Genomic DNA, 17,295 nt, shown 5'->3' with positions numbered 1-17,295 from the left:
GAGGTAAACACTCAAATATTAGCAAGAAAATATTGACCTAAGACTTCACATCCACATGTTGAAACCGGATATGGGTAAGGTCCAAATCATGTTCTAAGTGTTGGGTTAATTTGCGTTAATCCACACTAGTTTTAGATTCTAATTATTCAACTACTTTGGATTAAGAATCAATATGTTGATGAACTCTGTAGTTGTTCCATCATGTAGTCTAGTTGTTAAAATTGAATTGTAAAGCACTTACAATTTACACATGCAATGTCCAGAACTTTCCTAATAAACCTTTTAATAATGACACTTAAAAACTGTGCCTGCATATTGAATATTACAACCTTTTCCCAATCTCGTAATCTGCGTTTGCAGTCCCAGAAAGTTATGTACTGAGTTTGAGTTGAGCTCACTGTTGAGTTTGGCTAAATGTGAGCTTACTATTTGCACCATAGGAGCCCTGTCAACATCACCTGTAAAAAGGTAGGTGTCAAGTTGCTGGAAACAACTTCACATTTCCGCTCACTTTGTCATACTTGTAGAATGTGTGTCTTTACCTTGCAGAGTTAGATTCAACACATTGTTCAGTATGCTGAACACATCAGCAAGGTAGGATACCCAGTCTGTGTTCTCGAACACTTCCACAAGGGGGTGTGAGTGCTCAGACAGAAAATCACTTCAGCACGCAACTCAAAAATCCTTTGTAGCGTTTTCCATCTGATTAGACAATGGACCTCGGTGTGAAGCAGTAGCTGCTAGTGCTCTCATCACAGAGCCTTTCAAATATCTGGTGATTCAGAGGCCTGGACATGATAAAGTTAATCACTTTCACTGCGTCATTCAAAACATAATGTAACTCAGGACTCATTATCTTGCTGGCCAATGACTGTGGGATTTACCTTCTATATGTGGGCAATCCTGATTGTGCTCTGAAAAAAAAGTCACCAAAGTGAAACATATCCTCACCTGTAGTTCTCCCGGAGAGCTTTTAGCAGAACAGAATGTGCTCATAAATTTCCGAAATGTCTCTGTATTGCACACACGCAATCAACTGGGCTTCACAACATACAATGACATTCTAGATGATTCTGTGCTTCCAACGTTGTTGCAACAGTTTGGGAAGCCCTTTCCTGTTTCAGTACTACAATGCCCCAATGCACAAAGTGAGGTCCATACAGAAATGGTTTGTTGAGATCTGTGTGGAAGAACTTGACTGGCCTGCACAGAGCCCTGAGCTCAACCCCATCGAACACCTTTGGGATGAATTGGAACGCTGACTGCGAGCCAGGCCTTATCGCCCAACATCAGTGCCCAACCTCACTAATTCTCTTGTGGCTGAATGGGAGCAAGTCCCCACAGCATTGTTTCTACATCTCGTGGAAAGCCTTCCCAGAAGAGTGGAAGCTGTTATAGCAACAAAAGGGGACCAACTCAATATTAATTGCCCATGATTTTGGAATTAGATGTTCGACTAGCAGGTGTCCACATACTTTTGGTCATGTACTGTATTTGTGCGTCCTATTTTGGAAACTGCGGTTCGTTCTATGCGCGTGCGTGAAACGTCACTGCTGTATGCGGCTGAGGGGGGTGGCAGGGACATTTGCTGCTGATGAAATTGTGAACGGCCTCTGTTGTAGCTAAATATTGGCAACATATTTTGTATGTTTGACACATCTCGGAGCATCTTCTGACGGTCATCATGTCTTTGGAGTGCGTTGGGATGGTAAATACATTTCGAGAGGCCGGGAATAGCAGAAGAAATTTTAAGCAAACAGACTGAATATGTTCCTGACACAGGTGGATGATTCTTGGAATAACGTTAAGTTAGCTATCTTGGATTCGAAACGTATGGAGAAAAACACCAAACGCGGATGTAAATTAGAATGATTGACAAAACGAACAAACTAACTTTACTGGGAAGATTACATTTGACAAAATGTCCTCATAGCCAGTCCAATTTAGTTTCAGAATCAGAGATTGACCATTTGGCTTGTTAGCTAGTTAACGTTTGCTCGCTAATTAAAGCGTCCTTCAAGATATTAGAGTGGGGATGTTTGGAAGCGTTAAGTCAATGTTATTAAACATGTCAGTCAGTAAGCAAGCCTAACTATTTCAATTGGACATGCCTTATGTAAAAAGAGTCAATTGTTTTTAACTAGCCAAGTTAGCTAGAAAGCTATTTATTTACTCCAAGGTTGGCGTATTTTCATCCACTGGCACGCACTGTCAAGTACAACGTAAATCGCATTGGCTAAAAGCTAGCTGGCTAGCCTGTTACAATGGTCACACTTTGCAACCAAATTGTGGATAACTTTTTGGACCTTGTTAGCGCATGTTAACTATTTAAAATAACTTTAACGCGTTCGTGGTTTTTATTGCATCCAGTTTATAACATGAAACTCATTTTATAACTGATATAACTGATGTGTTAGGCAGTCAGTTGTGTAAGCAAGAAGGTTCCCTCGCGTTAGTCCCAATGCAATGAATGAGTGTTTTAGATAACACGCAAAATTGATCAAGTCACTTACTATTACAGTAACTCATCTTTTTGTGTGTGATATCGCTTCACGTTTTTTTTGTGAATCATAGCGACCTTTTCTGACGTTAGCCTGTTGTTGCCTCATTAATATGTTGGTTCTTAGAACATTCTATTTAGTTTTATCGCTATTTTGACAAGTCACATGTCACCAATGTATTTGTTGAATTCCAAAGTACAAATCAAAGATCATAATTCTATGGAATTAATTATAAATTAATCTGAAAATGCAAATTTGTCTAGTTGACAACATTTAAAAGTGCATGCTTAGACGGGGTAAATGAGTCTTGGATCATTTAGGCAACAACTAGGGCAAGTAGACAAATCAATAAATATGCGGAAGTACACTGGTTTTAAGCACTAAGGTGTTTACACAGTGCTAAAATGTCATAAATTCAAAACGAGACAGTGAAGGCAGGTGTTTTATTTACCATCATGCAACATCTGCCCATGGATCTCGTCAAGGATGTTGTCTACCATGTGTAGAATAACAATATTGAAATTGAGGAAGAATTGGATGTTTGCTTTGAAATAAATGATAATTTTCTAGTTTACTGGGGAATTAGCTATCTACTCAAATGGAACATACTCTGATGTCTAACCCTCTGGGATATTCAGAGTGGGATTCAGAATGCATACCCTCCCACGGATTCCTCCTCATGGATTCAGACAAAGGAGCCATGCTGCCTCAGAGAGAAAGTGATCAGACAGGTTTGGATTTCCAGAAAGTCAACCAGGGTGTTTCTCTAAGCCTGGAAGAGCTTTTTCAGGAGAACGCCTTAAATTTAGATAGCCTTTTCAGGACCTCCACTTACTCTGGTGGAGACCAGATCTTGCCCTGGGAGGGATGTCAATCTAATCATTCCCAAGATGTCCCCCTGGGTAAACCAGCAGAGGTTTGTCTCAAAGACAAAATTGAGGAACAAAACAATGTCAGTGACAGCCCACTACCTGGGCTGTTATTCTCCAAAATGGCTAATTTGTTCAGGGACATCTCAGCCTGCGACGAACAAAATCCACCTCTGGGTGACAGAGACCCTGTTACCTGTCACAGGGAGCTGATAACCCTCAGTGAACATCCTTCCACTGTGAAGGTTTCAGATAGGACTCCAGATACTAACACTGAGGCATCCTCTTTGTTGATAGTTCACCTCTTATCTGAACACTCCCCTTTTCCCTCCGGCCCTGCTCCTTCAGATGAGGTAAACCCACAAGGTGTCTGTGAGAAGCTTTTATTTCCATCTCTGGATCAGGACAGAGGCAAACCTCCCTTGCAAGGTGGGGAGACTGTGCCACCTGAAAATGGGGACAAAGGTTTATTCCTAGGACCTGTGACTAATCGGCCCACAGTCAGTAACATTACCTCAGAAGGTTTACTTGAGAGCAGCCTCTCACCCAACACCATCCCTTTTGACCGCCCTAGCCTATCTCCAGAGGTTCAGGTGGGATCTTTGCTGGATCTGGAAGTTCCCGACTGTGGCCCCAGCCTCTACCCTACTCATCTCGACTCACCTACCTGCACAGGTGCTCCATCAGATTCAACTGCAGAGGATTCAGAGCAGGAACACACGTTGGCTACTACAATCCTGACTCTCTCAGACCACAGAGGTGAGGGGGACTCGGCCCTCCTTCTGAACTCCTCACCATTGATTGAACCCCTGTTGCCAAAGGTACTCTCTGACAGAGATGCTTTGATCCCGGGTCACCTGCCCAGTGGCTGTAGCTCAGATAAAAATGGCTCCCAGGATTTGATGGAAGACAAAATTATCTTTGATGTTACTAAACACGAGGGAGAGGAGGAAATGGCTCTGGATCAGTGCAATACCTCAGATGCGCTACGTGATGAGGAAACTTGGGACTTGAAACTACCCGAGGCTATACAGGGTGACGGTATTCCTGCTTTACAAATTGAACAGAGCGATGAGGTAAGGTTGGCAGACTTGGACCTATTTGCCAGAACCACAGATTGTCACAAACAGGATAGTTTTGATGGCCTGGTGCTGGAGATGAATGGTTCGTCTTCTGAGTCTGGATGGACAAGTGAACAAGCAGTGGAGAATCTGTCACTCTCTAAGATGGTGGGGTCTGAATCCATGCCTGTGGTTCCCATAGTGAATCGGAGAGAGGAAGACCCATCACCTCTGAAGGTCGTGTTTGATGCTCTGGACCAGGATGGGGATGGATTTGTACGCATTGAGGAGTTTATGGAGTTTGCTGCTGCCTATGGGGCTGACCAGGTGAGACACACCTCCTTTTAGATTTTTGTCTGTGTGTTGTTTTTGTTATTCTGGTCCCAGTCAGTGGAGTATTGAGTATAAGGTTATGGTTAATTGGCAATATGAAAGGGTTCTGTATGCTTGTCAACCTAGAGATCATGAGGCTCATTCTAAATGATTTACTATTGATTCTCCACTTTACTTTAGAGAGCTTCCTTTTAAAAGCTTAGTTAATTACATAAACTGAAATACATCCCTCTATCAGTGTTTCCTCAAAGGATTTCATTTGTAAGCTATTTTGTACGAAGGGCTGGGCAGGCAAGCTAACTGGTAGGCCTTTGCTAATGCTACCAGTTTCAGAGTAAAAGGAGCCTAGATTATACACGTCAGGCAACATATTATCACATAGAATAGGCATACACTCTTATTTGTTCGAATGCTTTTCTTTTCCATGATGGGGGAGCTCACTGGTGGTTTACGTTACCCCAAAATGCGATAGAACCATAATCCTGAACGCTTTGCTGAGCAACACAAGCTATTTTATAATTCAAACCCTAAAGGCAAACCTCCAGCTTTGATTTATTTTATCAGCAATAAAAGTAAACTAGACTACGAAGGGTTTGTTAATACACTATTGAAACATGACCAGACAAGGCTTGAGAATATTTTCATGCTCTATAGCTTGGTTTTGACGTGAATTATGTGAGGATGGTCAGTGTTCAAGAGCTGGGATTTGGCATGAACGTAGTGATAAATCTGAAAGAAAACATGGGCTGAAATAAATTCTGACAGGGCTGGCCTAGTACCTTCAGCCGTCTTATTCAACAAAGCAAGCCACGAAGATGACGAAATGTATCATTAGGCAACATACCTCATCCCATTTTACTGAATAATCCCGTGAAATGTTTGCTCTGTCCTGCCCCACCTGTGACCTTCACCCATTCTCCAATCTCTCCCAGGCATCTTGCGTTACACCCAGGCCTATCACTTCAATTATGTGGTTTTACTTAGGAAATGCTGCCATGTCAAGAAAAACATACAAACGCCCTCCACTGCTGTTGGGCAGTGAAAGGTGTCTTATAATTTGATTGGCATCCCTTTTGTGAAAATAATCATTATTATTAATTATTATTATTATTATATTATTAGTTTCATCTTAGTTTTTTTTAATAGTCCTTTAGTTTTACTCAACACACCCTGATTCATTCCTCGGCAAGGCCATGGAGGCCCTTTTTATTATTTGGCTAAGAGGACAGGGCTGGGCTAAGGTGTTTATGTGCTATTATCTGTACACAAAAAGCTAATTTTAGTACATAAACAACGAAGTTAAAAAGGTGTCAGGTTCCTCTGTTAAACATTCTTGTCTTTGTGCCCATCTCAGATCTGTTTTATAACAAGTAGACCTAGGTCTACCTCCAGTAAGCACCCAAACTTTCAGTTGCCAATAACAGGCGCAAGGTTGGATGCAAATACCAGTGTAACTGTCCGTAAGGCTAGGGGAAGCCAAACTTCCTCTAAAGTAAATTGAATTGCCAAAATTACAACATAATTAGCTTAATACTGTCTATACATGAATAAAATAATTCAAAATAGGCTTCTACACTAGAAAGCATGATTTGGCCACAGAGGATCATTTACATATTTTTCTTTTAAATTGATTGTTTTAATGGTACAGCATACAATGACTTTCTAGATGATTCTGTGCTTCCTTTGTGGCAACAGTTTAAGAAAGGCTGTTTCCTTTTTCAGCATGACAATGGCCCCGTGCACAAAGCGAGGTACATACAGTGGTTCATCAATTGAATGTTTTGAGATTATACCGCTGGGTTTAGAGGTAATTTGTGGTTTAGTACATTACCCTGCGTCACTGCTTCATTGCTCCAGACCACCACAAGGGGGAGTTAGAGCTCTGATTATGCTTTTGGGTCCCAAGGCCTAATGTTTCTCTACCAGACAATGAATGGGCGATACAAACCAAGTAGAAATTGATAATTGTGCACGACTTCAACATTGGATTTCAATTAACTGAATGATGAAGAATGTGATTGAATTTAGAACAATGGTGTAAGAATTGCTATTCCTCTGTCCTGCACCAAGTCAATCACAATTCTGTGATATCAAACTGTCTACTTAGGAAACAACACTGATTGACAATACATTTCAAATGCTGTTGTGCAAATGGAATAGACAACAGGTGGAAATTAGGCAATTGGCAATTAGGCAATTAGCAAATAGGCAATTAGCAAGACACCCCCAATAAAGAAGTGGTTCTGCAGGTGGTGACCACAGACCACTTCTCAGTTCCTATGCTTCCTGGCTGATGTTTTGGTCACTTTTTAATGCTGGTGGTGCTTTCACTCTAGTGGTAGCATGAGATGGAGTCTACAACCCACACAAGTGGCTCAGGTAGTGCAGCTCATACAGGATGGAACATCAATGCGAGCTGTGGCATGAAGGTTTGCTGTGTCTGTCAGCGTAGTGTCCAGAGCATGGAGGCGCTACCAGGAGACAGGCCAGTACATCAGGAGATGTGGAGGAGGCCATAGGAGGGCAACAACCCAGCAGCAGGACCGCTACCTCTGCCTTTGTGCAAGGAGGAGCAGGAAGAGCACTGCCAGAGCCCTGCAAAATGACCTCCAGCAGGCCACAAATGTGCATGTGTCTGCTCAAACGGTCAGAAACAGACTCCATGAGGGTGGTATGAGGGCCCGACGTCCACAGGTGGGGGTTGTGCTTTACAGCCCAACACCGTGCAGGACGTTTGGCATTTGCCAGAGAACACCAAGATTGACAGATTTGCCACTGGCGCCCTGTGCTCTTCACAGATGAAAGCAGGTTCACACTGAGCACATGTGACGGAGTCTGGAGATGCCGTGGAGAACGTTCTGCTGCCTGCACCATCATCCAGCATGACCGGTTTGGCGGTGGGTCAGTCATGGTGTGGGGTGGCATTTCTTTGGGGGGCCGCACAGCCCTGCATGTGCTCGCCAGAGGTAGCCTGACTGCCATTAGGTACCGAGATGAGATCCTCAGACCCCTTGTGAGACCATATGCTGGTGCGGTTGGCCCTGGGTTCCTCCTAATGCAAGACAATGCTAGACCTCATGTGGCTGGAGTGTGTCAGCAGTTCCTGCAAGAGGAAGGCATTGATGCTATGGACTGGCCCGCCCGTTCCCCAGACCTGAATCCAATTGAGCACATCTGGGACATCATGTCTCGCTCCATCCACCAACGCCACGTTGCACCACAGACTGTCCAGGAGTTGGTGGATGCTTTAGTCCAGGTCTGGGAGGAGATCCCTCAGGAGACCATCCGCCACCTCATCAGGAGCATGCCCAGGCGTTGTAGGGAGGTCATACAGGCACGTGGAGGCCACACACACCACTGAGCCTCATTTTGACTTGTTTTAAGGACATTACATCAAAGTTGGATGAGCCTGTAGTGTGGTTTTCCACTTTAATTTTGAGTGTGACTCCAAATCCAGACCCGTCATGGGTTGATAAATTTGATTTCCATTGACAATTTTTGTGTGATTTTGTGGTCAGCACATTCAACTGTGTATTTAATAAGAATATTTCATTAATTCAGATCTAGGATGTTATTTTAGTGTTCCCTTTATTTTTTTGAGTGTGTGTGTGTGTGTGTGTGTGTGTGTGTGTGTGTGTGTGTGTGTGTGTGTGTGTGTGTGTGTGTGTGTGTATATATTACGCAAACACATTATCCGTTATTTAACTAGGCAAGTCAGTTAAGAACAAATTCTTATTTTACAAGCCTACCGATGGAACTGTGGGTTAACTGCCTTGTTCAGGTGCAGAACGACAGATTTTAACCTGGTCAGCTCTGGGATTCAATCCAGCAACCTTTCAGATACAATGATCTAACCACTAGGCTACCTGCCACCCCTAAATAGTTAAGGCCGATTCCAGCCTTACTGAAGCACCCCCAGATCATCACCGATCCTCCACCACATTTCACAGTGGGTGCAAGACACTGTGGCTTGTAAGTCTCTTCAGGTCTCACACCCACTGTGAAATTTGGTGGAGGATCGCTGATGATCTGGGGGTGCCTCAGCAAGGCTGGACTCGTGCAAATTTGTCTTTGTGAAGGACTCATGAATCAAGCCACATACAAGGTTGTCCTGGAAGAAAACTTGCTTCCTTCTGCTCTGATAATGTTCCCCAACTCTTGAGGATTGGTTTTTCCAGCAGGACAATGCTCCATGCCACACAGCCAGGTCAATCAAGGTGTGGATGGAGGACCACCAGATCCAAGACCCTGTCATGGCCAGCCTAATCTCCAGACCTGAACCCCATTGAAAACCTCTGGAATGTGATCAAGAGGAAGATGGATGGTTACAGGCCGTGCTGCTAGAATTTTTGAGCCAGGAGTGGCAAAAAGTCACCCAACATCAATGTGAAAAGACTGGTGTAGAGCATGCCAAGACGCATGAAAGCTGTGATTGAAATTCAGGGTTATTCCACCAAATATTGATTTCTGAACTCTTCCTAAGTTAAAACATTAGTATTGCGTTGTTTAAAAATGAATATGAACTTATTTTATTTGCATTATTCTAGGTCTGGCAACACTGCATCTTTTTTATTTTGACCAGTTGTAATTTTCTGTAAAAAAAAATGACCAGTTGTATTTGGGAAAAATGTTGTCAGTAGTTTATAGAATAAACCAAAAAAATTAATTCTACCCAAACACATACCTAAGTATGTAAGTAGTAAAACCAGTGAAACTGGAAATTTTGCAGTGGTCTCTTAAATTTTTCCAGAGCTGTCATGGTCCTGAGTGGCGCAGCGGTCTAAGTCAGTGCAAGAGGGATCACTACAGTTCCTGGTTCAAATCCAGGCTGTATCATATCAGGCCATGATTGGGAGTTCCATTAGTGCAGCGCACAATTGGCCCAGTGTCATCTGGTTTTGCCGGGGTAGGCCGTCATTGTAAATAAGAATTTGTTTTTAACTGGCTTGCCTAGTGAAATAAAGGGTAAAGAAATATATACTTCTATATAATGTCTTACAGAGCCTTTTCATAAGTCCACTTAAGTTTCTTAAACTGTCTTCTGACTGTGATTAGAGCGATGTTGTGCTCTAATCACAGACTGTATTTGCCGATCGCCCATCTTCAACCATCTATCTGTGAGTCGATGGCTTGAGTACTCTCTCTGGAAATTGTAATGAAAGTACTGTACAAAGTAAATATTTTTTATTATGGTCTGACATGTATGTCTGCAGAAATGCAGCAATTTTGTAATGTGTTTTGTTTGCTAAATTGTTTTGTAAATATGAATTCACATTTGTGGTGCCACTCAGTAAACAATTAATTAAATCAATATTGTTATTAAAATATTTGTTTATAATGGAGGGGGGTTGGACAGGGAGTAAAAAGAAATTAACCCCAAAAGTTTATTTGAGGAACCATTATAAAGAGTTCTTCTAATAAATGTTATCAAGTGTTCTTCGAAGAACTTATAAGGGTTCCCCCACAGTTTCAATTTGAAGAACCCCCTGAAGGATATGCCAGAAACCTTTTCTTTTTAGAGTTAGGAGTAAATAGTCAACTATTTCAGCCTTGTTTCGCACTGCTCTGAGACAAGCAAGACTACTTAATAAACATATACATTTTAAAAGTTATTTTTATTAACCCTTTGTTGTAATTGTATAAAAACCCCTTAGATATTAATTTATACTCTTCTAAGTTTTATGGATCTGCCAGTATTTTCATTTAGAGATTCCAGTAAAGAAATGCGTATGTAAAAGGTTAACTTTCTTCAAGAGTTCTCTTACCATTTTGTACAGTTGTGTGGTTAACCTACCAGTTGGTGTAAATGTAATGTTATTTCTCTTGAGAGGAATTTTGCTCTTCACTATCACAGTATTAAACATTTTCAAATGCATTCATTAATTAAATTGCTTTAGCCGACATGTTTCGGTTCATCTGATGAAGGATTGACCCGATCTATAAGCCCAGGACAATAGTAAAACGGGCCATCAAGCAAAACAGACCAATGAAGCACGGGTAAACGGTGGGAGTAACTATGACTCTTAGGACTGGGTAGGTTAAGGGGGCCCACGCCCTCCTCTTCTCCCTTCCCTCGGCGCAGGGTTTTGGGCCGGGAGATGAGGCTTCGGCTCTCGCCAGAGTTAAGATCTTCAGGTTGCCTGGGTTGCGACCGATCTGCTCCATCTCCCCCTTTCCCCGTTAGGTACGGCTGCATGGCGCGCCCCCGTTCCCCGTTAGGCACGACCGCATGGCGCACCCCCAATATCAAGGTGCACATGGGCCTATTTATATCATGAATATGAATTCAGAGGGCAGAAATGATAAATATTAAAGCATCTCACTAAAGGCGTCAGTCATACAAAAGTTATACTTAAATCTGAACTGGTTGGAGATTATAAGAGTACATGTGTAACGCCGTTCTTCGTTTGTCGAAAGAGAGTCGGACTGAAATGCAGCATGGTGGTTACTCATGTCTTTAATGAAGGAAGCGATACATGAAATAACTATTACAAAATACAAAACAACAAACGGAACGTGAAATCTAATTACAGCCTATCTGGTGAAACTACACAGAGACAGGAACAATAACCCACGAAATACAAAGCGAAACCAGGCTACCTAAATACAGTTCCCAATCAGAGACAACGAGAATCACCTGACTCTGATTGAGAACCGCCTCAGGCAGCCAAGCCTATACAACACCCCTAATCAGCCACGATCCCAAATACTACAAACCCCAATACGAACATACAATATAACATAAACCCATGTCACACCCTGGCCTGATCAAATAATTAAAGAAAACACAAAATACTAAGACCAAGGCGTGACAACATGGCCATAAAGGCTAGATGATTTTTCAAGCTTTTCAAACATTCATAGATGACCAGCATGGTAAAATAATATAAACTGTGGTTATAGAGTGTGCAACCTGTCAGCATTTTAGGAGTAAATTCCGTTGGCTTTTCATAGCCGAGCATTCAGAGATCAAGACAGCGTGTGCGAGAGAGAGGGAGAGAGGATCGTAACACACAGTAAGGCATGGAATATAGCAATACATTTAATATGCAATGCAGGTCACCTCCTATTACCCTTCAAGAGTTTTAAGAAATGTGTGTTCAGTTATTTGTGACATTGTGGCATTTAAAGCACATTGAAGATAGGCTATTGCTTCAAATCCTATTGCTTCTATCTGCTTGTGATAAACTATTTCAGCACCGTTTCACGCCGCACAGAGCCCTGACCTCAACCTCATCGAACACCTTTGGGATGAATTGGAAAGCTGACTGTGAGCCAGGCCTAATCGCCCAACATCAGTGATGACCTCACGTCCAGGCTCTGGCTGGGCCACTAATGGACATTCAGAGACTTGTCCCGAAGCCACTCCTGTGTCGTCTTGGCTGTGTGCTGAGGGTCATTGTCCTGTTGGAAGGTGAACCTTCACCCCAGTCTGAGGTCCTGAGCGCTCTGGAGCAGGTTTTCATCAAGGATCTCTCTGTACTTTGCTCCATCTTTCCCTTGATGCTGACAAGTCTCCCAGTCCCTGCCGCTGAAAGACATGATGCTGCCACCACCATGCTTCACCGTAGAGATGGTGCCATGTTTCCTCCAGATGTGACGCTTGGCATTCAGGCCAAAGAGTTCAATCTTGGTTCGATCAGACCAGAGAATCTTGTTTCTTGTCCTTTCTTGTCTTGAATCTTGTCCTTTCTGTGCCTTTTGGCAAAGCGGGCTGCCATGTGCCTTTTACTAAGGAGTGGCTTCCGTCTGGCCACTCTACCATAAAGGCCTGATTGGTGGAGTGCTGCAGAGATGGTTGTCCTTCTGGAAGGTTCTCCTATCTCCACAGAGGAACTCTGAAGCTCGGCCAGAGTGACCATTGGGTTCTTGGTCACCTCCCTGACCAAGGCACTTCTCTCCCGATTTCTCAGTTTGACCTCTAGGAAAGGTCTTGGTGGTTCCAAACTTCTTCCATTTTAAGAATGATGGAGGCCACTGTTCTTGGGGACCTTCAATGCTGCAGACATGTTTTGGCACCCTTCTCCAGATCTGTGCCTTTACACAGTTCTATCTTGGAGCTCTACTGACAATTCCTTCGACCTCATCGCTTGGTTTTTGCTCTGACATTCATTGTCAACTGTGGAACCTTATATAGACAGGTGTGTGCCTTTCCAAATCATGTCCAATCAATTGAATTTACCAAAGGTGGATGTTGTAGAAACATCTCAAGGATGATCAATGGAAACAGGATGCACATCGACAACAGCCACCCTCGAAGCAGCGTTACCCATGCAGAGCAAGGGGAACAACTACTCCAATTCTCAGAGCAAGTGACGTTTGAAACGCTATTAGCGCGCACCCCGCTAACTAGCTAGCCATTTCACATCCCATCGTTACACCAGCCTAATCTCGGGAGTTGATAGGCTTGAATTCATAAACAGCAGAGCTGCTGGCAAAATGCACAAAAGTGCTTTTTGAATGAATGCTTATGAGCCTGCTGGTGCCCACCATCGCTCAGTCAGACTGCTCTATCAATTCCTAGACTTAATTATAACATAATAACACACAGAAATACGAGCCTTAGGTCATTAATATGGTTGAATCTGGAAACTATCATCTTCAAAACAAAACATTTATTCTTTCAGTGAAATACGGAACTGTTCCGTATTTTATTTAACGGGTGGCATCCATCAGTCTAAATATTCCTGTTACATTGCACAACCTTCAATGTTATGTCATAATTACGTAAAATTCTGGCAAATTAGTTCACAATGAGCAAGGCGGCCCAAACTGTTGCATATACCCTGACTCTGCATGCAATGAACGCAAGAGAAGTGACACAATTTACCTGTGTCACGCGGGACTAGGTGGGTGTGCAGGAATCATACGCAGAGAGAGAGAGAGTAACGGAGTAAAGTGCTTTACTATTGCACACCAAACTGATAAGCCCAATACAATACAAGGCGCAGGACACTATACCAGACAACCCAAAACCACAGGGTGTCCAGTATAGAAAATAAAATACACTACGAACTAATATGTACACACGTAACAAAAGACAATCCCGCACAAAACAAGGGCTGGTCAAACTACTACATATAGGGAAGCTAATTAACCTCTTGCTCCTACCTGACACGCAGGCGTCCCATCTAGACATCTGGAAATGCAAATGCGCCACGCTAAATGCTAATAGTACTAGTTAAAACTCAAACGTTCATTAAAATACACATGCAGGGTATTGAATTAAAGCTACACTCGTTGTGAATCCAGGCAACAAGTCAGATTTTTAAAATGCTTTTCGGCGAAAGCATGAGAAGCTATTATCTGATAGCATGTAACACCCCAAAAGACCCGCAGGGGACGTAAACAAAATAATTAGCATAGTCGTCGCTACACAAACCGCACAAATAAAATATAAAACATTCATTACCTTTGACCATCTTCTTTGTTGGCACTCCTAGATGTCCCATAATCACTATTGGGTCTTTTTTTCCGATTAAATCGGTCCATATATAGCCTAGATATCGATCTATGAAGACTGTGATAAACGGAAAAAAATAGCGTCTTATAACGTAACGTCATTTTTTTTAATTAAAAAAGTTGACGATAAACTTTCACAAAACACTTCGAAATACTTTTGTAATGCAACTTTAGGTATTAGTACACGTTAATAAGCGATCAAATTGATCACGAGGCGATGTATTAGCTGTCCGTCTGGAAATAATGTCCGGGTAAATCTCAACCAAAATATCCGGTCGGAGACCTGAACAAATGGCTTGTCTCTTCTTCGTTTGACCAAGAAACAAAGCCTTGGCAAATGACAAGACTGTTGATATTGTGTGGAAGCTGTAGGTATTGCAACCTCAGCCCCATTTAATGTGGTTCGCCTTTATCAATGGGTTGAAGTGGCGGATGGATATATATTTCCATATTCAGTAATCAGATTTTCCTGCGCTTTTCGATGAAACACACGTTCTGTTATAGTCACAGCCGTGATTTAACCAGTTTTATAAACGTCTGAGTGTTTTCTATCCACACATACTAATCATATGCATATACTATATTCCTGGCATGAGCAGCAGGGCGCTGAAATGTTGCGCGATTTTTAACAGAATGTTCGAAAAAGTAGGGGGTAGGAGTAACAGGTTCAACCAAAATACACACAGGTGAAACTAATAAGACAAAACCAACAGACAAGCGAAAAAGGTAGCGGCTAGTAAGACGGTGACGACGACCGCCGAGCACCGCCCGAACAGGCAGGGGAGCCAACTTCGGCGGAAGTCGTGACAACCTGGTTAATATTGCCTGCTAACCTGGATTTCTTTTAGCTAAATATGCAGGTTTAAAAATATATATTTCTGTGTATTGATTTTAAGAAAGGCATTGATATTTATGGTTAGGTACACGTTGGAGCAACGACAGTCCTTTTTCGCGATTGCGCACTGCAACGATTATATGCAATGCAGGACACTAGTAATATAGTCAACCATGTGTAGTTATGATTGATTAAGTTTAATGCTAGCTAGCAACTTACCTTGGCTTCTTACTGCATTCGCGTAACAGAAGGGCTCCTCTTGAGGCAGGTGGTGAGAGTGTTGGACTAGTTAACCGTAAGGTTGCAAGATTGAATCCCTGAACTGACAAGGTAAAAATCTGTCTTTCTGCCCCTGAACAAGGCAGTTAACCCACCGTTCCTAGGCCGTCATTGAAAATAAGAATGTGTTCTTAACTGACTTGCCTAGTTAAATAAAGATTAAATAAAGGTGTACTTTTATTTTTTTAAATTTGGGCAAAATCGGCATCCTAAATTACCGATTTCCGATTGTTATGAAAACTTGAAATCGGCCCTAATTAATCGTCCATTCCGAATAATCGTCGACCTCTAGTCCTAACCTATATACAGATAATGCTTGGTTATTCCCTCCTTGCTCAGCAGTAATCCAGCCTTCTCAGTAATGAGGTTGCAGAAATGCATTGCTCTTTCTGGTGTCTGCACCATAATTCATGTGAATGAGTGAGATGCCATGCCATAAACAAAATATAGCCTAAAAAGGTCCATAAAGGCATTAAGCATACGAGTGTGGGCCTATAAAGTTTGTTTATAGCAACTTATCTTCTCTATGTGGTAAATGTTGTCGTTCCTTGTGGCTTTTTATTTTGCCTGTAAGCTTCGCAAATAATTGTATTTTCCTTGTGGTGAAAGCTCTTGGCAAGTCTCTTGTGTGTAACCAAAAATGTTTCACAAGTAGGTCTGAGCAGAGGAGAATTCATTTCTAGCCTAGCTCATTTCACACTGCCCGGCCTGTATAGGACATTCCCTGAATTGATCATTGTAGATGGGTGAAGAAATTGCATGTATGGTGTGATATCAGATATCTGATATTTGCATTGTTATCGTGATCCTTTAATGGGTCCTCAGAGTTTAATGCAAATCCCTTCCCAGAATTATTCCAGGAAGAGGAGCTAGTGATCTTGTGGTGTAACAATCAGGTAACAGTGTGGCTGAGTGGGAGGAGAGAACAGTGAACAAGAAGAGGACAGATAATACAGTGCCTTCAGAAAGTATTCACACCCCTTGACTTTTTCAAAATGTTGTTGTGTTTCAGCTTGAATTTAAAATGGATTAAATATAGCTTTTTTTGTCACTGGCCTACACACAATACCCAATGATGCCAAAGTGGATTCATGTTTTACATTTTTTTATTGTTACAAATTAATTAAACATGAAAAGGGGACGGCCTGAGTCTTAAGTATTTAATCCCTTTTGTTATGGCAAGCCTAAATAAGTTGAGTAAAAATGTGCTTAACAAGTCACATAATAAGTTGCATGGACTCCCAACTGTGTGCAATAATAGTGTTTAAAGCTGCAATATGTAAATGTTTGGGCGACCTGTCCAAACTCAAATAGAAATGGATGTTATAGATCTGTCATTCTCATTGAAAACAAGTCTAAGAAGCGGTATCTTTTCTATGTGCTTTTTCTGTGTTTCCCTTAAGTTTAGTTTTTTACTTTCAGTTTTGTACACTAGCTTCAAACGGCTGAAAATAAAATATTTTTGGTTATGGAAAAGATATTTCACAGCGACGGTAGAATGATTCTCTACACTATTCTTGCTTATTTTGTCACATAAACTGAAATTAAGCGAATAATTATAATTTTAGCATCCAGGAAATGGCGGCATGATTTCTGCATAGTGCATATTTAAGGTTTTTGAATGACTACCTCATCTCTGTACCTCTCACATACAATTATCTGTAAGATCCCTCAATCGAGCAGCAAATTTCAAACACAGATGAAACCACAAAGACCATTTTTTTTTGCAATGCCTCGTAAAGAAGGGCACCTATTGGTAAATGGGTGCTGGTCTCACCCACTCTCTTACTCGAGGTGTGAAGAGAGGTGTTTTCTGTGTGTTATAGTGACCCTGCCCTCAGGTCGACTGGCCTGAGGGAATCAAGTAAAAAGCTCCATTGCGGGGGAACACCCACTCTCACCTCTGAAATGTCAAACTCCATCTCATTCTCTGCTGTTAAAATATCTGCAATCGC

At 42.0% G+C, this 17,295-nt stretch overlaps 1 protein-coding gene across 2 annotated transcripts in view; it reads left to right on the top strand.

Moving 5' to 3' along the window:
- The first annotated feature begins 1,573 nt into the window (after positions 1 to 1,573).
- Positions 1,574 to 17,295, top strand: part of LOC118357570 (rab11 family-interacting protein 3-like) — a 99,894-nt gene continuing 84,172 nt past the window's right edge. For both annotated transcript variants that reach the window (XM_035734817.2, XM_035734816.2), the window contains exon 1: positions 1,574 to 4,758. In XM_035734817.2, the coding sequence (XP_035590710.1) occupies positions 3,100 to 4,758 (1,659 nt within the window). In that variant the 5' untranslated portion in view covers positions 1,574 to 3,099. The remainder of the gene's footprint in view (positions 4,759 to 17,295) is intronic.

This window comes from Oncorhynchus keta, chromosome 24, assembly GCF_023373465.1.
Source record: "Oncorhynchus keta strain PuntledgeMale-10-30-2019 chromosome 24, Oket_V2, whole genome shotgun sequence".
Classification (NCBI taxonomy): Eukaryota; Metazoa; Chordata; class Actinopteri; order Salmoniformes; family Salmonidae; genus Oncorhynchus; species Oncorhynchus keta.
The sequence above is the reverse complement of the archived record's forward strand: the minus strand, read 5'-3'. Positions and strand labels throughout refer to the sequence as shown.